This window comes from Diabrotica virgifera, chromosome 4 (assembly GCF_917563875.1).
Source record: "Diabrotica virgifera virgifera chromosome 4, PGI_DIABVI_V3a".
Classification (NCBI taxonomy): domain Eukaryota; kingdom Metazoa; phylum Arthropoda; class Insecta; order Coleoptera; family Chrysomelidae; genus Diabrotica; species Diabrotica virgifera.
Window position 1 is genome coordinate 221,194,102 of NC_065446.1, and position 24,496 is coordinate 221,218,597.

The window sequence follows — 24,496 nt, forward strand, 5'->3', positions numbered from 1 at the left end:
GTTTCTTCCATCATCATCATCATCACCATCATCAGGGCTTTTCATTCCGGGTGGAATGTTTGATGCTCTTACTTAGAGCTCTCTGGTTCGATTATTGCGGTGAATCACTCCGCATTCCACTTGTATGTTGTCAAAGTTTGTTCTTTGACTTGGCTTTAGTTACAATTTTCTTCTACTAATTTCGATATGTGCATAGTTCCCTCCAGTTTCTCACTTCCAGAATGTTGACATCTCTCATGACCTGGTCCTCCCATCTCTCTCTGGGTCTTCCCCTTGGTCTTTCAGTTTCTTCTTAATCAGTAGGTCGTTTTTCCTTCTCTCTATGTGTCCCAGCCATCTCAGCCTCTGTGCTTTAATAAATCTAACTATATCTTCTCCTTTCATTATGTCTCTTAGTTCATGGTTCATTCTTCTTCTCATTTCTCCATTGTCCATTCTTTTCGTGCCCATAATCCGTCTGAGAATTTTCCTTTCGAATATTCTCAATTTTTCTTCATCTTTCTCCGTGAGGCACATTGTCTCAGCTACTTGCGTAATTACTGGCCTGATTGCAACTCTGTATATTTTCAGTTTTGTATTTCTGGATAAGTTCTTGTCCTTCATAAGCCTATGATATCTCCAATATGTTTTGTTGCGTGCTAGTATTCGTTATGTGAATAATATTCGTTATGCGGACGACACTGTGTTAGTTACAAGAAGAGTAGAAGAATTACAACGATTAGGTACTTACAAACATAAATATTGCTTGCAACAATTATGGTATAAACATTAATATAAAAAAAACCAAGTATATTATCAGGCGCTCAGAGCAACAGTGGCCTAACCCACAACCCAGAATTTTACCAAAACGCTTTTATTACATTCAAGATATCCCTTATTTAAATATTTTCAGATGCAGAATGGCTCAAGCATTGGTTGCTTAAGCCACACTGTATCTGAAAATACTTAAATAAGGGATAACTTTATTGTAATAAAATTTTGGATTCAATTTTGGCACAATTTTGGATTTTGGGTTAGGCCACTGTTGCTCTGAGTGCCTCATATGGTCTTCAGTAAAATCATGACACAATCAGCACATATATATTAGTATAAACGGCATTCAAATTGAAAAAGTATCAAGTTTCAAATACTTGGGAACTTTAATAAACGAAACTGGAGACCAAAACAATGAAACAAAAAGACGTATCGAAATTGCCAGGGTCACCTTCATAAAGATGAGAAAATTCTTCTACAACAGAGATATAAGCATCCCTCTACGATTAAGAATGCTAAGAGGCTACGTATTTAACACGCTATTATACGATGTAGAGGTCTGGACTCTCAAACAGAACAACATAAAAATATTGAAAATTTCGAGATGTGGTGCTACCGTCGAATGCTGAAGATAAGTTGGGTTGATAGAATCACAAACCTTGAAGTAATAAGAAGGATAGGAAGAGACCCAGAAATTTTGTTAACGATGAAACGAAGAAAACTCGAGTATTTGGGTCACCTGATGAGAGGTTATAAATACGCATTACTTCAAAATTTAATGCAAGGAAAAATAGAAGGAAAACGGAATCCAGGCCGTAGAAGAATGTCATGGTTGCGGAATTTGAGAGAGTGGTTTGGCTGCATCACTAATGAACTTTTTAGGTCAGCTGTAAATAAGGTCAGGGTAGCCTTGATGATTTCAAATCTCCGATAGGAGTGGCACAAGAAGAAGAAGTATTCGTTCCGTTACTTTTTCACTTCTCTTGTTTTGGCCATTCACTGTTACTCCCAAATATTTAAATTGTTGGACTCTTTCAAAAGTGTAGTTTTCTATTTTGATTTCTCTCATCCTGTTATCTTCTCTTCTAGAGCAAAGTAGATATTTTGTTTTGCCTTCGTTAATTTCTAGACCTCTTTTCCGTGCTTTTTTTGCCAGGATTGTTACTACTTCTTTTAATCTTTCCTTGTCTCTTCCCATAAGAACTAAATCATCTGCATATGCAACTATTTGTGTTGAGGCGTGTGCTATAGTTCCTTTAATTTTGCTGGCCTTGACTGTTCCTTCTACTGCTATCTTGAATAATGTGGTTGACAAGGAATCGACATGTCGCACTCCTGTATCTGTTGCAATTGATTTTGTGCTACCTTCTTCTGTTGTTATTTTAGCTCGAGATCCATCCATGGTCATTTTTGTTGATCTGATTAATTTTGCTGGTATATCTTGATTTTTCATTTCAATAAATAATTTATTTCTTCAAATACAGTAAAAGGCTTGTCTGAAGTCTACGAAGAGGATGTGGAGTTCTATGTTGTGTTCGTGGCATTTTTCGATTATTTGTGTAACTATGTGGATCGCATCTGTAGTGGATCTGCCTTGTGTGAACCCTTCCTGGTAGTCTTCAATTTTTTTCTTTGTGAATTGAGTGAGTTTTGGTTTGATGAGGTGTGTTAGAATTTTATATGTTGTACTCAGTAGAGATATTCCTCTATAGTTGTTACAGTTTGTTACTTCTCCTTTCTGAAATATTGGTATAATTCTGCCTTCTTTCCAGTCCTTGGACATTTATTCTGTTTCCTATATTCTAACTATTAGATTTCTTCCATATTTCTAGTTTTAAGGCCTTCGTTTTTAATACTTTATTTAGTTCCCATTGATTTCCTTATGTTCTTGTATTCTACTATATTAAAAAGCAATGAAATGTTAATTTTTTTGTAATCAGATACTCTGTTTTCTAATTAGAAACGATTCTAATAGAGTTTAGGAGGCCAGTATCAGTAATTTAGGTATCTATGTACATTACGTTTGTCACGGCATGCGGCAGGACGGTTTGTAGTTTTGGTAATGGCGTCTCGGTGTTGAATTTTTGAATATTGTGCAGTAATTAACGTTTTTAAATGTGTATTTTGCAAATTATGGTAGGTCATTGTTAGATGTTATGTTCCTGAAACATGGAATGGTGCATTTATAGGTACTAAATTTGCAATCAATATGCTGTAGAAATAAACAAACCAATACACTTTAAATGCTACTAGGAGCACTCCCGAATCATAATTTACAATTTACAATATTATGTAAATTGTAAATCCCAAATCATGATTTCCAATGTTTATACATTGTAAATTATGATCCGAGAGTGTCCCTAGTAGCATTTAATGTATCTTTAAGTGTATTCAAATGGGAAATAAGCCACAATTTTACCTAAAAATGATTTTATTAACGTTTCGACGCCCAAGTCGGGTGTCGTTGTCAAAATACAAAATAATACTCATTTGAATATACATAAATTACTCATAACAAATTTCCCATTTGAATATACTTGATTATAAAAATGCCACAAGAAAATAGCTTCCGAACAACATTAATGTATCTTGGTTTGTTTATTTCTACTACATTTTGATTGTAAATTAGTATAGGTACCTTGCTTGATTCTTGTCAGAAAGAAATGAAAACAATTCTCATTTTTGTAGCAATTTGAGAACTTGTTTGCTGTACACTGTTTTGATTATTAGTATGGTATAGTTAGACCCAAACCCAGACATCCAAAGTGAAAGTTATCTTCCAACACCAAATTGTTCTATACGGTCCACATAATGTTCAGAAAAAAGTCACACCATTTTGAGCGTCGGGTTTGGGGGGAGAGGGGGGAGAAATCTGCAAATTCCTAGTTTTTTACGTTTTTCGTCAATATTTCTAAAACTAAGCGGTTTAGCATGAACAACCCTTTATACAAAATTGTTCTACATTAAATTTGAAATAAAAAAGGCTCTATGCATAACCCTTCTAAAATAAACGGTTCCAAAGTTACGGAGGTAGTATAGTATAATTTGGTCCAAAAAAAGGCCTAACCCAGACATCCAAAGTAAAAGTTTTCCTTCAACACCAAATTGTTCTATATGGTCCACATATTGTTCAGTAAAAAGTTACACCATTTTGAGCGTCCGGCTTGGGAGGGAGATGGGGGAGAAATCGGTAAATTAGTAGTTTTTTTAAGTTTTTCGTCAATATTTCTAAAAATATGCTTTAGCGTAAGGAATGTTCTATAAAAAAATATTCTACATAAAATTTAAAACAACAAAGGTTCTATACATAATTGTTATAAAATCAACGGTTCCAGAGTTACGGAGGGTGAAAAGTGGAGGTTTTCGATACTTTTTATATTTACCGAATTCTCCCCCCTCTCCCCCCCAAACCCGACTCTCAAAATGGTGTGACTTTTTTCTGAACATTATGTGGACCATATAGAACAATTTGGTGTTGAAGGATAACTTTCACTTTGGATGTCTGGGTTTTTGGTATAGTTAAATCATAAATATTGCCCAAAAAATATAAAAAGTATCGAAAACCTCCACTTTTCAGCCTCCGTAACTCTGGAACGTTGATTTTATAACAATTATGTATAGAACCTTTGTTATTTTAAATTTTATGTAGAACATATTTTTATAGAACATTCCTTACGCTAAAGCCTAGTTTTAGAAATATTGACGAAAAACTTTAAAAAACTACTAATTTACCGGCTTCTCTCCCATCTCCCTCCCAAACCGGACGCTCAAAATGGTGTAACTTTTTACTGAACAATATGTGGACCATATAGAACATTTTGGTGTTGGAGGAAAACTTTTACTTTGGATGTTTGGGTTAGGCCTTTTTTTGGACCAGTTATATAATACTACCTCCGTAACTTTGGAACCATTCATTTTAGAAAGATTATGCATAGGGCATTTTTTATTTAAAATCTAATGTAGAACAATTTTGTATAGAGGGTTGTTCATGCTAAACCGCATAGTTTTAGAAATATTGGCGAAGAACTTAAAAAAACTACTAATTTACCGGCTTCTCTCCCATCTCCCTCCCAAACCGGACGCTCAAAATGGTGTAACTTTTTACGGAACAATATGTGGACCATATAGAACATTTTGGTGTTGCAGGAAAACTTTTACTTTGAATGTTTGGGTTAGGCCTTTTTTTGGACCAGTTATACTATACTACCTCCGTAACTTTGGAACCATTCATTTTAGAAAGATTATGCATAGGGCCTTTTTTATTTAAAATTTAATGTAGAACAATTTTGTATAGAAGGTTGTTCATGCTAAACCGCATAGTTTTAGAAATATTGCCGAAAAACTTAAAAAACTACGAATTTACCGATTTCTCCCCCCTCTCCCCCCAAAACCGACGCTCAAAATGGCATGACTTTTTTCTGGATATTGTGTGGACCATATAGAACAATTTGGTGTTGAAGGATAACTTTCACTTTGGATGTCTGGGTTATGCCATTTTTTGGATCAACTATACTATACTATATCTAATGTCTGCCTTTGGATTACATGATTCACTATTTTTTGTTAGTTTTGTTGTTTTTGAACGACGCTAAACAATATTGTCTCTTTTGTTTGATTCCCGTCCTTCATTCAGGTACAAAATTTCGGGGCAATGCTTTTTAAATGCATTCGTTTATTCGAATCCTGAGAAAACTAATACATACATATTTTTGAAAAATTTAAACGCAGAATGAAAGATTACATTATTACCGAGGGCCGAAAGTCCCATAGAATAAATTGTAAGTTTCTTTTGAATGAACTATTTGAAATTAAAAATCACACTCAATTTTCTCTCCTTTTCACCCCCTTATTTATTAAAATAAACATTATAGAACTTTTTAGGGACTTCTGGAACTCAATAATAATGTAATCATTTATTCTGCGTTTAAATTTTTCAAAAATAATTATTAATTGTTTCAGGATTCGAAAAAATTAATGCATTTAAAATGCATTTGCTTGGAATTTTGCGCCTACGCTCTTACGTCTTATTTTATTCTAGTTACTCTTACTTTTGTGCCGCATGATACTTTAATGATTTCTTATTCCTATTCCTATAAACAAGTTTCAGGAAGAATTGTTAGGGGTTAAGGAAGAATGTTTCCATATATCCTAATTTGTTGCTTTTAAAATTGCAAAGTAAGTCAGAAATTTCGGTTTTTCATAAACGAAGACAACTACTCTTTTTGAAAGTGAACTTAGAACCTTCATACTACATTGAATGTTGGGTCTTTTGGTGCTTAAAATATGCTTAAAATTTCAAAGTTTAAAGAAATATCTTAAAAAGTTATTTTATTTGTTTACTTCAAATTTTTTTTTTCAACAATATAAGTAAAAAAAATAAGGAAGTTCCAGTAATTCTACTCGGAGCTTATAAAAAAGGTTTATTTTATTAATATTGTTAAAACGGAAACAAAAATTTAAATATTGCAAAATAATGCGAATTTGTTGCCAAATTGTTGGCTGTTATAATTAGGTACCTACTTAATTGTTTGACGACTTTGATTTCTTTCGTGTTTTACTTTATCGTACTATATACGCAGTATGAGTATAATAGATAAAGTTATAGGATCGTGCAAAAATTTTTTTTTCAGATTTCACTTTTTTTCGACGTTTTGAGTCCCCCTGAGTCTAAAAAGCAAATAAAAAAAACATGTCGGAAGTATGTACGTATGTACGTACGTATGTCGCCACCGCCCAGCAAAAACTACTGGACCGATTTCGATGAAATTCGGTATGAGTAAGTTTAAGAGAATTTTGTCGAGAAACTAAGCTTTTGAAAAAAACCTCTTAAAGGGGGGCCGAAATAGGGGGGTTATTTGGGGCCCATTTTTGCAAATTTTGACCGAAACTAATGAAATTTAACTTAAAGTTAGCTCATCGATAGGTAAATAGAAATACGGAATTTAACATTTCCTAATCCAAAATGGCGGCCAGCATGGCCGACCGCCCACCCGATACATTTCCCTACCAATCTAAAAACTTGTTTAAGAGAAATTTAATTTGAAAAAACATTTATATAGCCTAAAGATGGGGCTATAACAAGAATGTTATCGTTTTTCAGAAAAAGTTATGGGTGGCCTATATTTAAGGGGTCAAAATTTGACATAAATTTGAAATAAATTTTCTCAAAAATGACTCCAAGGAATTTGTTTATTTTTTGATATATTTTTGATATCCTATCGGTAAATTGAATAACATTGGTCAGGTTTCTTAACTCCTCATAGGAGGGGAGTTATGAATTTTTTATAAAAAAATATTCGAGTGCCCGTAACTACCTCTCTAATAGAAACTAAAATTTGAAATTTGGCAGACATATACAGTATTTTGTTATCTATTAGCACAATAAATTTTACCTACAATATGGCTTCCGGTTTAACCGGAAATGAAAAATAAATCTTAATTTTTTACATACGCCCTGTATATTTTTACACATTTTGAAATAATGTAAAATTATCTCTCCAATGACATAAAACTCGTTGCTGTAACTTAAAAACTCGAAAAGTTACAGAAAATTGAAATTTTGCTAGAATCTTGTGTGTGTCCCCTCTCACGCGATCATAGCAGAGCATTATTATAGGGCAGTCAATGAGGGTATTTGGCTCCGAATTCCATCCTACTACATCGATGTACTTGATATTTTCACAGTAAGTAGGGAATAGCTCAAGAAACGAAATCTACCCTATATACTATGGCGCTTTTATCTTGGGGAAATTCCCACCCCTTCTTCTTTTCTTCTCATTGTTTGATTCGCGTGTATAGAATAAATTGCTATGTAGAAATGCTTTCAATGAGTGTCCCCGTTTAGGATTTAGTCCTCTTCAGGGTTTGAAGTGAATGTAATATGTGGCAGCAAAACCCCTTCAAGGGTGTGGAAAATTTATTGGTCAAAATAGGCATGGAGGTGGCTAGAGAACCTATTTTTAAGCAAAAACTGATCTATACTTTTTTTTGAGAACTCAATACTTTTTGAGTTATGCGCAGTTAAAAATTGGCCATTTTCATTTAAAAATGACACGTTTTCGGACGGTTTTTTGTGAATACCTTAAAAACTATGCATCAAACTAAAACCACTACATAAATTTTTTTTTTAATTATAAATAACAAAGAGATTCGTTCCTTCGTAAATTTTCTATTTATAATACAAAAAGAGATATGGTAGGTAAAAAGAGTTTGGTTTTTGGTGCATGCTCAAAATGCTCATGCTTTTGTAGTGTTTGAAAAGGCCTTTAAAACGAGCACTGTTAAATGTCGGTTACATTCAAACTAAGCGAGATATGGTGCAAAAAAATATATGACTAATGTACTTTAAGGAAAAATGAGAAGTACATACATTTAACCCCTCATTCACCAAAATTTAAATGCATTGTTTTTCTTTTGCAATACCTCTTAATATAGTGTTATTTCTACTTTAAAAAAGTTGGACGGGTGAAAAAAATAAGATCAAATTATAGGGCGCATTTTTAAATTTTCTTAAAATTCTTCCTTTTGCTCCATGCAATTCGCAAATAAAAATGTTCTATCCCCGAGAAGTGGTGAGAACCGCCCCCATGATAAAAGCGCCATAGTATATAGGATAGACTTTGAATTAGGAGATTGGGCTTTGGGCTACTCCCAAAATTTCATTACAATCCATGCAGTAAAATGCAAATATTGTAAGCTATTAATTTCTCAGAAAAATGGACTAATTTGAAATGAAAGTATGACTAATATTCTATTGGTTTATGCAATAATCTATAGTGTGTCCCCGAACATTTTCTCAAATGCGGGAATTAATGATGCGTAGAACCATAAAATATTTTCAAGTATACAAGGTGTTTCTAAAATATCACAATAACGAGTAACTTTGTTATTTTTATAGAATGCCAGTATCTAGTACGATAACGATAATAGATCGGTACGATAAAGTTCTCGGGCGGCCCTTCCGTCCAGCGTTGTTTTACATTATTTGTAATACATTTTTATATTATTTCTATATTTACTCTTCTCTACTATTTACTCTTATTTGTTTTCAATATTTACTATGACATTTTTTTGATTACTCTATTTTTATTTCTATTTTTTTCATTCCGTTCATTATTTATTCTTTATTTGTTTTTCTTTTATTGTCTTAAATACATAGTTTTCTGAATTTATAATAATTATGTCTTTGAAATTCTTCCACAACTGATTTAACATTTTAATTCCTACCATTTTTGTGATATTTCCTAACATTTTTGTTTTGGTCACAATCAAAAAACGATTCTAATTTGTAACAATTAGAAGATTATTACTATGTTTTAACACTTTCGTATGAATAATGGCTTCAAATTTATCAATTTAAAATAATTTTCTATTTTAGATGTGTGATTTTTGTACTGATTAACTGCAAATAAAGGTAAGTGGTTATTTTGTTTTATATATATTTAAATATTAAAAAAATATGTTATTTAATAGAATTTTTTATGGTTTATGTAATACCATAATATCGCAATTTGAAATTATATTTACATTAGCTTAGAATTTATTTGACCAATTGTTTACATTTTACAACACTTAAAAAAACACTTGGATTGACATGAAATTTGGCATACACGTAGCTAGCGTGTTAAAAAAAACAAGTGATATTATGCCGATGTGTGCTTTTACCCTGGGAGTGAGTTTCACCCCTTTTCGGGGGTGAAAAAATAAACCTTTAAAATAAATCCGGAAGTGTATAAACTGATTAATTCTAAGCAAGTTTTGTTCTATACAGTTTTTTCACTAAGTCAATACTTTTCGCGTTATTTGCGAATGAATATGTTAATGCTTCAACAAAAAATCACGTTTTTGGTGGTTTTATAAGTAGTGGAGTCACTGAAGGTTTTCACCTCCGATTTCGTTGAACCTTCATAGATTATCATGAAAATTGGTAAGTAGTTAGAAGATACTTCAAGGAACAAAGGTGACATGATGTTAACTTGCGCTTTTACCCTGGGGGTGGTTGCCACCCCTTCTCGGGGCTGAAATTTTTTTATTAAAAATAATACCAGAAATCGATAGAGGGGCAACTTCTAAGCCAAATTTGTTATATAAAGTTATTGACATAAATCAATACTTTTTGAATTATTAAATATCAAAGATTTTATTTTTTCTTAAAAAAATGCATGTTTTAAAGCTGTTTTTCACGTATTACTCAAAAACTATAAGTTTTGTAAAAAAGCTATTATCACCAAAATTAAAGATAATAAAAAATGTAATACACTCCCTACTTAAAGAACTAAACTAATGTTATTTTAAAGTGAGTTATGGGTAATTGAATGTATATTTTTTTCGACGAGTACTGAAATCTAAATATTCAAGCTTACATAACGGGAAAACGATGCATTTTGTAGAATATACTTGTTGAACACTTGTCAAAGTACTTCGGAATACCTATCAAATGAGCTTCAGTAGAAGTTAATAGCATCAAAATTAAGCAAGTTATGATGAAAATAAGAGAACCCTTTCGATTTATTTAGGAAAAAGTTATAAACTAAACATACGTCATTTCCGCAAAAATTAAAATTTGTAGTAATCCTCACAAGAATTTCTTTATGTTATCATAGTTAATTATTTCAACAAATTTGACCGGTTTAGAATGCATATTTTTTAAAAAAAGGTATAATTTAAAAAAATCAGAATTTTTAGAATTATCGTACTTTTCATTTTCTTTTGATAATAACTCCAAAAATACTCAATATACGTAAAAAATGATAAATAAGTAAATTTTAGTATTTTCTGTAACAAATACTATACCCATTTTACTATTTTCGTAGAGTACAAAATAACCGAGACAGAAACGTTTAAAGTTTCAATTCTGCTGCGAGAACCATGTAACCGGGGCCATTTAACCTTTTATTTTTAAAACAGTAAGAGGTATAAATGACTATTTTGACGTTTTTTAATAGCTCTTGGAATAAAATTTTAACCAGTTTTTAGATGAACTTGCTGCTTTAAAATTGAACGAAGTTATTTACAAAAAAACAATAACATTTTTTAGAAAATTTTTTAAAAGGTACATTTTGAAACATTTTTGGTGCATAAAATTTAATGCTATCAACTTGTTCGAGCACTTATTTGATAGATATTTCAATTAGCTTTGACAAATGTTTAATAAGTTTATGTTATAAAATGCATCATTTTCCCGGTATTTAAGCTTGAATACTTAGATTTGGGTACTCGACGTAAGAAATATACATTCAATTACCTATAACTCACTTTCAATTAACATTGAAAGGTTTTTCTAGTAAGGAATTTATTTGATTTTTTATTAGCCTCAATTTTGACAATAATAACTTTTTTGTAAAAACTTATAGTTTTTGAGTTATTTATGAAAAATTGGTTAAAAATATGCATTTTTCTCACGAAAAATTAAAATTTTTGATCTTTAATAACTCAAAAAGTTTTGATTTATTTTAATAACTTTATATAACAAATTTTACTTATAATTTGTCGCTCTATCGAATTGTGGGGTTATTTTTTATAAAATAATTTTCACCCCCGAGGAGGGGTGGCATCCACCCCCAGGGTAAAAGCGCAAGTTGGCACCATGTCATCTTTGTTCCTTGAGATATCCTCTAACCACTCACCAATTTTCGTGCAAATCAATGGAGGTTCAACGAAATCGGAGGTAATAGCTCCTATTCACCTTCAGTGACTGCACTAAAGCACTTTCAGAATGATGAAACTTACAGATCATATAAATACAACATAAGTAAAGCAACTTGTAAAGCGATAACGATTAATTTCATTTGAGATTCTAATTAGGGGGTGATTTTCCCGTTTTTTTTTTATAAAAAAAGGAACCAACTTAATTTTGAGCATAACTTGCTTATTTTTGATACTAGATACTTTTTCGAAAATTCTTAATGAAGTGATATTTGTTGGTACTGGTAAATTGATAAAGGGTTGCAGTCTTTCAACATCTGGTTTTATAGTTTTCTTTTCAATAGTATATCCAAGTATATTAATTTGAGTCATGCAGAATTTTGATTTTTAATCGTTTAAAATTAACTTATATTTCCTTGCGATTTCCATAAAGTTTTGTAGATTCTTGTCATGTTGTTCTTTTGTTGTTCCACAAATAGTGACATCATCTAGGAATGCAAATGCATCTGTTAATCTCTCGTTCTCTATTATGTTGTTAATCGTTCTTTGAAAACATGCTACTCCATTGGTGACGCCAAATGGAATTCTTGTAAATTGGTAGAGGTTGCCACATGCTTCAAATCCGGTATAGATTTTCTCGTGTTCTAGTATGGGAATTTGGTGATAAACACTTCGTAAATCGATTGAACTAAAGTATTCATATTGAGAAATTTTATTTACTAAAATTTCGAGATTTGGTAAAGGGTAGGCATCTAGTTCAGTAAATTTATTAATAGTTAAAGAATGATCGACAACCATACGTTTCTTACGATTTGTATTACTAGTAACTAGTACTTGTGCTCTCCATGGAGAATTGCTTGCTTCAATAATATTTTCGTTCAATAATTTTTGAATTTCAGTGTCTATGAATTTGGAATCTTCAAAGGAATAGTGTCTTGATTTTATGGCGATAGGTTTGCAGTTTCCTGTTAAATGGGCAAAGAGTGGATTTGGTTTTACAATTGCTGTTGTTAAATTACAGATTGAAATTGGAGGTTTCTTACCATCAAAAATAAACTGCACTCCAGAATGTTTATTAAGGATATCATGGCCAATTATAACATCTGAGCATAGGTTTTCTAGGACACAAAGTTTAAAATTTTGATAGGTATGTTAAGATATTTTTAGGTTGACGATGCAAAACCCGCAAACTGTAGAGTTTAAAGATGAGGAAGCTATTTGTACATTTAAATTTGTAGGGAATATTTCTATTTGATTTTGAATGACAATACTGTTTGAAATGTAACTGTCTGTACTACCAGTATCTACTAGAGCTTCAACCTCAGAATTATTTACATGGATTTTTATTATAGCTTTTGATAAAGAGGACGGAGAAGCAGCAGATAGCATTCCAACTAAAGCAGCAGATGTCTTGTTAGGAACATGTGATTTTTGTTTTTGATTCTTACTTCTACAGAATTATTCAAAATGCCCGAATTTACCTCAAGAGCATTGGTGATTTTTAGCAGGACATCTATCTCTAGGATGACGATTTTTTCCACAAAGCCAGCATTTTGGAAAGGTAGCTGCGCTAGTCGAGTTGTTTTGATCAGTTTCCTGTGCAGTATTCTGAAGGGTGTTATCAGTAGTAATAGAACTTACAATAGAATTTGACATAATATATGAATCTGAGTGTTATTGGGCCATTTCTAAAGATCTGGCTGAATTATACTCTTGATCTAATGTTAAAGTGGCGCTTTCAAGTAGTCTTTGCCTAACATTTGAAGCACTTAAACATCGAATAAAAGAGTCCCTGATGTAATCGTCTTTATTTCTATCAGCAGACACTGTTTGAAAATTGCAATCCTTACTTAAGTGTTTTAACATTAGTAATTATTGATCAATGGATTCACCCACTTGTTGTTTTCGTTTGGATAAGGTGTGGCGGGCAAATATTTCACTTTTTCTTTTATGTATAGTTTTTCTAAGGTAACAGTTGCATCAGTGAAGGTGGTACATTCACTTATAGCTTCATATACTACAGGATTTACATAATTCACCAATCAATTCAGTTTACTTTGCGTTCAGATACATTAGCTGCTTCTAGAAAGTTTTGAAAAGTTGTCTTCCAGTGTGTCCAGAGTTGTGTTGCATTTGTTGAATTGGAATCGATGTCTAGTTGATCAGGCTTGAGTAGTTTATCCATTGTTGAATAAATTTTAGTTTATTAAATTGTAATAATGAAAACCTTGAGAATTAAAGGTTTTAATAAACTAAAATTGTACATACATTATGATTGAAAAACTGTGACACAATGATATGACAATGACATGACAATGACATATGAGAGAATGAGATAATGAAAACAATAATAATAATATTATGCAGAAAGGAACACCACAACTAGATACTTTTTAGAAAAACAAAAATAAAGTTTTTTAAATGCTTTATAAAAGTTGTAACGAGTTTTCCTCAAAAAGCGCTCCATTTTTTGGTTACTTTATGTTGAAATATTCGATTTGGAATTTGACGAATATGAACCTGATGTTCATATTCCTCACACATACACCTTTTTTTCACTTTTTAATAGTCTACATTTTTGCTAAGAAAATTTTTTTTTGAAAAAATACTTTTGAGTTATTTGCGAAAAACGGTCTAAAAACGTGGGTTTTTTGTTGAAAAATTAACATTTTTACTTTCAAATAACTCGAAAAGAATTGACTTAGTGAAAACCTGTATAGAAAAAAAATTTCCTTAAAATTAATCATTTTATTAACTTCCGAACTAATTTTAAAATTTTCTTTTTTCAGTCCCGAAAAGGGGTTAAATTCATCCTCAGGGTAAAAGCACACATTAACACAATATCACTTCTTTTGTTTGACATGTTAGCTACGTGTGTGCCAAATTTCATGTCAATCCAAGTGGTCTTTTAAAATTTAGATCAAAAACCGTGAGTAAACGTACTATAAACGTCATTTTTGCAATAATTTATTCATAACAAAGTCGGAACGTGGTTTAAGCTGTCCCAACTAGTGGCAATCGATTTAGCGTATAAAAATGCTACGAAAAAGATGAAAACTTACTGTAGATAGCGCATTATTTCGGAAAATAAACAATTATTTTGTTTTGAAAATGGTTATTCATTTCTCAATCGCGACTAGTCACATTCGATTAAGCGACCAAAAATACATCAGTGAAGACCTTAAAACTATTAACTTATTTACAAGGCTTCTAATAATTCCTGAAAAATACCTAATTTTACCATAATTTGTCAATAACAATTAAACGCATCATAATTTGGCTTCCAGACCACTTCCATTGGATTCAGCGACCCAAAAAAAAAACTATAATACCACCATCAAATCACGGCGAGCTAGAATTTCCCACGGACCCCGTATGTTGCGAATAGACTATTTGATAAGAATTCTTAGTTCATGTGGTGAGACCGCTCCCGTCTGGAAAAATTTCTGATTCGGTTTCTTTGTTTATTCCTATTTAAAAATGTCCCCTTTAAACAAATCTGAAGGGTGCCGGGCGGAATTTTTGGGCAGAAATTGTTTAAACAATTTTTTTAAACAAATACAAAAGATCACGTTTTTTTTGCTCTGAAACATATATTTTTAGATTTTTGGGTCATTGTAAACAAGAAAGGTATCTTGCAATTTTTCTTAAAAACTGATAGTTTTCGAGTTATAGGCGATTTAAAATCTGAAAAATGCGAAAATACGCATTTTCGAGGCCTAAAAACTCGTATTTACATTAGCATTTTTGAGGTTACCAGATACTTAAATTGAAGTTTAAACATTCTGTTGTAAGATTCTGTAGTGATTGCGTCTAACCTTAATCTAAACCGTTGTTTTTTAATTTTTAAATATGCATGTCCATCCGATTTTTTTGCCGGTGCGGCGCGCTCTATTTAAAAAATCTCTAACTGTTTTTCGTCCGAAAAATATTTTTTCTCGATTCCGTGGGGCATTCTAAATAAAATAAGTCTCTCGACATTTTTCTCAAAAGTTAACAGTTTTAAAGTTATAAGCAATTTAACATCCAAAAACGCGTTTTTTGGCATTTTTCAGATATTAAATCGCTTATAACTTTAAACTACTAAGTTTTGAGAAAAATGTCAAGATTCTTATTTTATTTAGAATATCCAAAAGAATCTAGAAAAAATATTTTTCGGAGGAAGATTGGAGATTTTTGAAATAGAGCGCGCCGCACCAGCAAAAATGTCGGATGGACATGCATATTTAACAATTAAAAAACAACGGTTTAAATTACTCAAAACCTCAAAAATACTAATTAAAATATGAGTTTTTAAGCCTCGAAAATGTTTATTTTCGCATTTTCCAGATTTTCAATCGCCTATAACACGAAAGCTATTCATTTTTGAGAAAATTTACAAGATACCTTTCTTGTTTAGAATAACCCAAAACCTAAAAATATATGTTTCAGAGCAAAAAATCGTGATATTTTGTATTTGTTTAAAAAAATTGTTTAAACAATCTCTGCCCAAAAATTCCGCCCGGTACCCTTTAGATTTGTTTAAAGGGGACATTTTTGAATAGGAATCCACAAATGAACCTAATCAGAAGTTTTCCAGACGGGAGCGGTCTCACCATATGGACTATCTATACATCAATATTTTCGTTGTTTTTGTGACTATTTTTAATGTTAAAAGTTTCTTTATTCCATAGTATGTTTTACTTGCTAGTCAAATATATTATACGTCTGTTAATTTCTGCAATTACTAATTGAAATAGAATAGTATGCAAACCTGATTTACTTCAGAAATCATTAATTTAGTTTGGTTTTCTGGCATCTATAGGCATATTTTTGTTAGATTAGTGATGGATTTGATAGCGAAGTAGTAAAACAGAAGGAATTTTAAGGATATGCTTAATGAGATAATAAACTGTCTCTAATGTATGTGCTGGGAATAAGAAAGTACAAGTAAATTAATTAACTGATTTGTTGACAAAACGAGGGCCAAAAGAAACTTTTAAAGACCCATAACCATTCTGAAGCGGGACAAAACATGCTCTTAAAAGTAATGTTTAAGGTAGTTACAGGGCCATAAGTGGAGCACAGTTGTATGCAGGACTTTACAGGAAATCTTAAAACAACTTGTACAATACAGGGCTGGTTGTAACTATTGAGGATTTGGTTATTCGATATAAAATAAGATTACTGGTCCTAATAATACTTAATAAAAATAACCGTGGAAAAAGATACAGTGTGTTGCAATTAAATTTAATCCAATATCTTCTTCTTCCCCTTCTTAAAGTGCCTATCCGTTCCGGATGTTGGCTATCAGCATGGCTATCTTGACTTTGTTTACTGTAGCACGGAACAGTACACTGGTAGTCCTAGGAGTGGTGTTATACCACTTTGGTAAATTCCGGGAATTCCGTTTTTTCCGGTCCTCGTTTACTATTTACCTTCCCTTGGAGAATCAGTTGGAGAAGGCCGTAACGTTTTTAATTTGTCATCCATCACATGTGCTAGATATTCTAATTTTTTAGTTGTGATGGTCATGAAAATTTCACACTCTTTCCCCATTCTATGCAGGACTTTCACATTAGTAATTCGGTCAACCCAGGATATACATGAGATGCGCTTATAACACCAAATTTAGAAAGCTTCGAGCCAATTCATAGGTGCAACAGTTAGTGTCCACGCTTCCATTCCATAGAGCAGAATTTTGAATATATTGAATTTCAACAGAGGATATTTTTTTAATGATATGTCTTGACTGTTGAAAATGGGTCTCATTATAAAAAGAATGCTGCTTTTGTTTTTATTATTCGCTGTTTAATTTCTGTTGAGTGCCCAGATATGTCTATGTCTAGTGTTCGACTCTTCCGATATTCTGTTAGTTGATTGTAAGTTGAGCGTTTAATATTGTTTTTTTACTAACTGTCATAAATTTGGTCTTCTTTATGTTAAGTGCTAGTCCGTATCCCAGATAGCACTAGTACGTTTTATGGACATCCAATGGACGTACATCTGTGTACATTGGAACGTCCAATGGACGTCCCGCTAAGGTACAATGGACATCCGTCCAGAGTTCACAAAATTGGACGTCCATAGAACGTCCACTACAAACGTACAGTGTACGTTGTTGAAGCTTTCAGTGTACATCTTATGTAAATTCAATGTACATCTGATGTACATTCAATGTACGTCTTATGGACTTTTTGTAGGGCACTTTTCAGAAAGCAATCTAGTGTCCATCATTTTTTGAATACATACATAGCAAAAAGCCTTTAGGTATAGGAAATAGTTTTTATAATACTAAACTTATACTTTAAAATATTACACAAAATACCTTTTCTATTTCTCTTTATTATAACTCTATTATGTATACTTTATTATAGGCACTTAATTAATGCACGACTGCACTTGCACGATAAAGAGCGCAAACACAAAGATATCACAGGATGTATTATATTGTATGTAATAACTTAATAAAGACAAAATTCAGATAATGGCGCCCTATGAAGCATGCACATTAAAAGTGTTTTATTTCTGTTCTGTTCTGAGTGTTCTGTTTCATTCCAAACATTATTTCTTACTTCTTAGAACTTAGAGTCAGTACGGTTGTATATTGCAAGCGGGTTTGCCATTCTGTGAATTATCATAAATAAATCCTCCTTCAGTATTCCACAACAATTAACAGCGATAATCCCCTAAAAGTACCTGCCTAATGCTACCTTTTACGACCGATAGCGTGAAGAGCGACAACGTTGTCAAGAAGATTCTCATTTAGTTTGGCGGGAAATTTAACAGTTACAAAATGCGCATTTAAGATTTAAATTGGTAGTGTCTAATTATTGTAAGTTCTATAATTACCGATGCGCGATGTAGCTCCGTTATTCTGAAAAAGTTTACCATTGTTTTATCATCATATAATATTATATAGGTTTAATTAAAATAATTTTAGTGGTTTAGTGTTTTAATTCGATGATGAAAAAATATGTGACTACATTTATTAGAAGCTTCTTGTATTCTACTAATAATATTGCTTTGATTAAAACAAGAAGCTATATATAATTACTGATAATAATAGTCGCGTTTTGTGTAAAAGCTCCATTGACCACAAATGGATGTCCAATGTACGTTGAAATCAAACGTCCAATGGACGTCGCGTAATGGACGTACATAGTATGTCCAGTTTTGGTCCATGGACGTTTGGACTTTAAATGTACGTTATATGGACGTCCATCGGACGTTGTGTGCTATATGGGATCTGTTGCTGACTTCTGTTATGCGATTTGTTAATATCTGTAAATCATTCAGATTATCGACAAAACTATGGTGTCATCTGCATATCTAATGTTATTCAACCATTCACCGTTTATTAATATTCCTTTCGCACAACCATCTAAAACTTCTTTAAATACCCATTCAGGATAAATATTGAATAACAGTGAAGATAAAATACAGCCCTGTCGTACTCCTCGTTCTATTACAATAACTTTATCAGTTAACTGGTTTTCTATTTTGATTTTGATAACCTAACTTAATCCAATATATTTATGTCCTATGCAATATTATATCATAGCTCAAAAATTACCCAAAATATATTTGATGTGTTTTGGTTATTTCGGGTATTTTTATAAACATCCCATGCTAATACTCCTCTTATCAACCCCGTCCTCACTTACGCATGAGAAACGTGGACGATGACCAAAAGCGTTGAAGAACGTTTAGGCTATTTTGAAGGCAGACATATTATGTAGGTACAAAAACGTGCAGGAAAGCGGGTTATGGCGTATTACGCCAGTAAATGGGAGCAAGAATAGGATATTACCTCCGAATTCTATCCTACTGCATGGATATTAATGAAATTTTGGGCATAGTCTCTACTTATCTCCTAATTCTAAGACCCCTTCTTAGGAGTGGAAAATTTCTTGGTTAAAATTACCACAGAATTCGCTAGAGAACCCAAAACCATGTTCTATAATATTTTTGTTGAAAACTCAATACTTTTTGAGATATGCGTGGTTGAAAATTGGCCATTTTCATTGAAACATAATACCTTTCCGAATGGTTTTTTGCGGATACCTTAAAAACTATATTAAACATTTTTGTAGGTCATAAAAAACAAAGAGACACTTGCGTTCATAAATCTTCTTGTTCTAATACAAAAAGAGATATGCTAGGTGAAAATAGTTTTTTTTTGTCGATCGGATAGCTCAGTGCGACTAGCGGCTGACCCGCACTTCACTTCGCCGTGAGGTACGAGAGTTTAAGCCCAAGCCAGGCCATCGGAAAAACAAAAAGGCTAACGCGTCAGTATAAAATTCTAAATATGAATCTGGCGTTTAGACTGGAATATACGGGCATCTGATCGACCTATGAGGGAGCAGTACGGCAAGGGATAAGCGCTTGCGGCTCGGTGATACTCTCCCATAGATCCCTACCGAAGGGCGTCGACGCCTAAGAACGGTGTATATACAAAATAGTTTTTTTTTGGTACATTCTCAAATTGGTAAATTAAACTTGAAATAACAGAGAAACGGTCGATTCTAGGTGTATAATGCTGCGAATACCTTTTGTAGTGCTTGAAAAGACCTTTAAAATGAGCAAAGGTCCATTACATTAAAGCTAAGCGAGATATGCTGCAAACAAAATTGATAACTAATGTATTTTAAGAAAAAATGAGAAGTAATTTTAATACCCATCCACCAAAATATAAATGCATCGTTTTTCTTCCACAGCACCTTTTACTATAGTGTTATTTCTATGTTCAAAAAGTTGGACGGGTTTAAAATGAATGGTTTTTGAAAAAAAGATCAAATTATAGAGAGCATTTTTAAATTTTCTTAAAAATCTTCCTTTTTCTCCATGTAACTTGAAAATGATAAGAGATACAATAATGAAAAATAAAAAGGAAATTTTTTTCTTAAAAAGCCCTACATTTTTGTGTGGCATCTTTTTTTCGTATTTATCTTTTTCGAGTTATATGGAGGAAAAAAAGATTTTTAAGAAAATTTAAAAATGCGCTCTATAATTTGATCTTATTTTTTTCAAAAACCATTCATTTTAATCCAGTCCAACTTTTTGAACATAAAAATAACATTATAATAAAAAGTATTGTAGAAGGAAAACGATGTATTCAAATTCTGATGGATGAGGGGTTAAATATACTTCTCATTTTTTCTTAAAATACATTAGTCACCAACTTTTCTGCAGAATATCTCGCGTAGTTTAAATGTTATGTAATCGACATTTAGTATTGCTCATTTTAAAGGTCTTTTCAAGCACTACAAAAGATATTAGTATCATTATACACCTAAAATCGACAGTTTCTCTGTTACTTCAAGTTGAATACACCGATTTGAGCATGCAGCACCTACTATATCCCTCTTTGTATTTTAACTAGAAGATTTATGAAGGAACGAATCTTTTTGTTTTTTTATAACCTACAGAAATATTTTATATAGTTTTTTTGTTAGATGCATAATTTTTAAGGTATTCACAAAAATCCGTCCGAAAAAGTGTCATTTTTCAATGAAAATGACCAATTTTCAACCACGAATAACTCAAAAGGTATTGAGTTTTCAAAAAATAATTATTGCACAGTTTTTGCGTACAATTAAGTTCTCTAGCCTCTTCCGTGGCTATTTTAACCAAAACATTTTTCACCCCCGAGAAGGGGTGGGAACCACCCCAAGATAAAAGCGCACATCGGCATAGGGTAGACTTTGTTTTTTGAGCTATTCCCTACTTACTGTGAAAATATCAAATAAATCGATGTAGTAGGATGGAATTCGGAGCCAAATACCCTCATTGACTTCCCTATATGTGAATAAGCCACTTAAAGAATAAACGAGACGGAGCTGTCGAAAACAAAAACGAAAAACCCGATGGAGTGAGGACAAGAGGCTCAAAGCACGATTTAAGGGCCGGGTGAAAGACGAGCATTAAGAGTACGAAATTGGTAAACCAAGGCGATTAATAGGAAAGAATGAAAGCCGATCCTAGAACAGGCCAAGATCCACTACGGGTTGTAGAGCCAATGGAATGCACAAAACGTAGTACCTGCTAATGCTTCAAGTATCTACTACATTTTTGAAGATTTTACTACACTTACAAAGCATTTGTAAGTATAGTAATGCTTTGTAAGTGTAGTAAAATCTTCAAAAATGTAGTACATACTTAAAGCATTAGCGGGTACTACGTTTTATGCATTCAACCCAATGATGATGATGGTGATACTATACATAAAGATAACTCAAAATAGTGCTTACTTATTTCTAAATTCGGTAAGATTGTGTAAAACCACTTCAGCATCAGTAATATTTTTTATTTCACTTCTTCCAAATATCCTTTCCATTCTTACAGTTTCGTCGACATCTAACAGAAATACTTGATCGGGCTTAAGCAAGTCTTCTGGCCATGTATAAATTTTGTTACCTTTGGGAGGCATCGTATATTTATTTGGTTTGGCTTGTATTGCATAAGATATCCAATACGATGCGGATGAATGCCAGAACCTACAACATACTGTGGTAAATAACTAAAAAATATATAATATAAGGATATTATTTGCAATTTTTTTTATTAATAATGCAAATTTACATTCTGCTCAAGGAGCCCAAGCGGGGATTTTTGCAGTTACTTGAGCGCGTCAGATTAGCATATGGGAGAAACCTGGTACCCTGCAGATGAACCTCTACCATATATTGGCTCTTAACACAGGGGAGTTCGTTAAGGGGGGCCCGAAAAAAATAATATATCCTTAAAAATACTCGAAATTGTCAGATTAAGATAAGGTAAGTTAAGTACATGCAAAAGAATGTATATTTCAAAAATCTGACGATTTGAGCAGGGGGTAAGGAAATGGGTGAGTCCCAAAGTTTCACAAGAAATAAGCGAATATGTCGCGAAATAAATGACAGATCGAAAAACTAAAAAATATGTTCTCAATATATTTTAAAAATCTATCAAATGATACCAAACACTACTTCCCACGGGGAGGGGTGGGGGGTAAATTTAATATTTTAAATACGAATCCCGCGATATTTCGCGAAATGAACATCAGATCGAAAAACTGTAGAATACACTTATCCGATACTTTTAAAAAATCTATCGAATGGCACCAAACACGACTCCCCAAGGAGGTGGGGTGGGGGGTTACTTTAAAATCTTAAATAGAAGCCCCCATTTTTTCTTGCAGATTTGGATTACTTACGTAAAAATAAGTAACTTTTATTCGAAACATTTTTTCGAATTATGGATAGATGGCGTTATAATCGGAAAAAACGATTATTGGAAATGGAAAATTAAATTAAAAAATGGCAAGCGCCCACTAAAATGGAATATTTTACTTAACTTTTTTTTGGTTTTAGGACCTACTCTTCACAACCCAATAGCTCCCCATAACGCTCGAGTGACTAGGCATTTAGCATACTTTGCTCCCCTACCATAAATAAATATAGTCCAAGTAATGAAGCTTAAAATAGGACAAAACCTCGCAATTTTTACAGAATGGATCGATTTGCTTGAAAATTTGAAAATAAGTAGTTGATAGTCCAAGGATCAAAATCTATATCATGCCAAAAGGCGATTTTACCATGGGGGTGGTTGCCACCCCATCTCTGGGGTGGTTGCCACCCCATCTCGGGGGTGGTTGCCACCCCATCTCGGGGGTGGAAATTTTTATTATATTTTGACCGCAAGAATTGGTAAAAACGTTTATTATAAAAGCAAAAGACGTTCTATACATTTTTTTGATAAAATTAATAGTTTTCGATTTATTCACTATCGAAAGTGTTAGTTTTATAACGAAAAAATCAATGTTTTTAATCAGTTTTCTGCTAATAACTCAAAAAGTTTTCGTTTTATCAAAACAACTTTACTTAACAAAAATGTACCTTTTGAAAAAATAAACAAAACCGTTTTTTTATTTTCTTTAAGACCAATAGTAATCAAGCTATATTTTAGTATATGTTGGCTCTTCTTCGTCAAATGCCAAATATATTGTAGTTTCAAAGTCAAAGGACGGGAAAACTATGCATTTTTCGAGGATACCTTGTTGAAACTAATTTAAGGTATTTAAAAATATGTACCTCCAGAAAATAAAAAAAATCTCTAGCTAAAAAAATTAAGTGACTTATAATGAAAAGAATGTCAGTCCCTATTTTTTTCAGCAAAAAAAGTGATCGTAAACAACCCCCTAATCACTACTCTAATTAAAATTTGTCATTGATCTGATTTTTTTTTCTTGATTAATGTATTGTTAATAGGTTCTAGAAGTTTGAAAGGCTTAGAATGATTAGTTTTTTTTTAAATGGAGTTAAAAGCGAATACCGAGTTTTTGCAGTTTGGTAAAAAATGCCCTTTTCTTCAGGATAGAAAGATCAACATCAGGGATACGAAAAAATATTTTAATATGAAATTGTAGCTTGCTTGATTTCCAAGAACTTGGTTTGCAAAAAGTTCCTTTACGGCAAAAATTGAGTGAGCTATAGACAATTAAAACTTGTAATATCATGCAAAAACCACATTTACCAACCCTTTCAATGCCACCCACCTCTTTTTAGACAAGGCGAAAACGGCGGGTTCTTTGGGAAATATTCCCATGAGATTTTTTTTGCATAATTACATTCGTGAGCGTGAGATATCGCAGAATAAAGTTCAAGAAGTCGCCCACGTGAAAAGTGGTTCAATTTTTTTTAACAATTTTTTTTAACCAAATTGCAAACATCAATATTTTTGGCTCGGGCAACTTTTTTTTAGGTTTTTTGGACCATTCTCGACAAAATAGGTTTCGTATAATTTTTCTCTAAAGTTGACGTTAATCGAGTTATAAGCAATTTAAAATTTGAAAAACGCGAAAATGACCCTTTTTAAGACTTAATAACTGTTAAAATTATGAAAGTTAAAAGTGACTATATCAAAATTTAAAGCCTCCGCTACATGATCCTGAAGATATCTGTGTTATAAATTTATTACTAAGCTGTTATTTTTAATTAATAACAATGGTCGGTTAGATCGTATTGACGCGGCTGTAAATGTGAGTGCAACTAAGATGCACAATTGGACTACCGGAATGGTATCTCTCTCGCACTCAGCATTTACGGCCGCCTAACACGTGCATGGCGCTCATTAT

At 32.4% G+C, this 24,496-nt stretch overlaps 1 protein-coding gene across 1 annotated transcript in view; it reads right to left on the bottom strand.

Annotated features, from left to right (window-relative positions):
• The window catches only part of LOC114326405 (UMP-CMP kinase 2, mitochondrial), a 117,431-nt gene that overhangs the window by 17,072 nt on the left and 75,863 nt on the right, over nt 1–24,496 (bottom strand). The window contains exon 5 of the mRNA XM_050649870.1: nt 21,633–21,878. Coding sequence (XP_050505827.1) covers nt 21,633–21,878 — 246 coding nt within the window. The remainder of the gene's footprint in view (nt 1–21,632; nt 21,879–24,496) is intronic.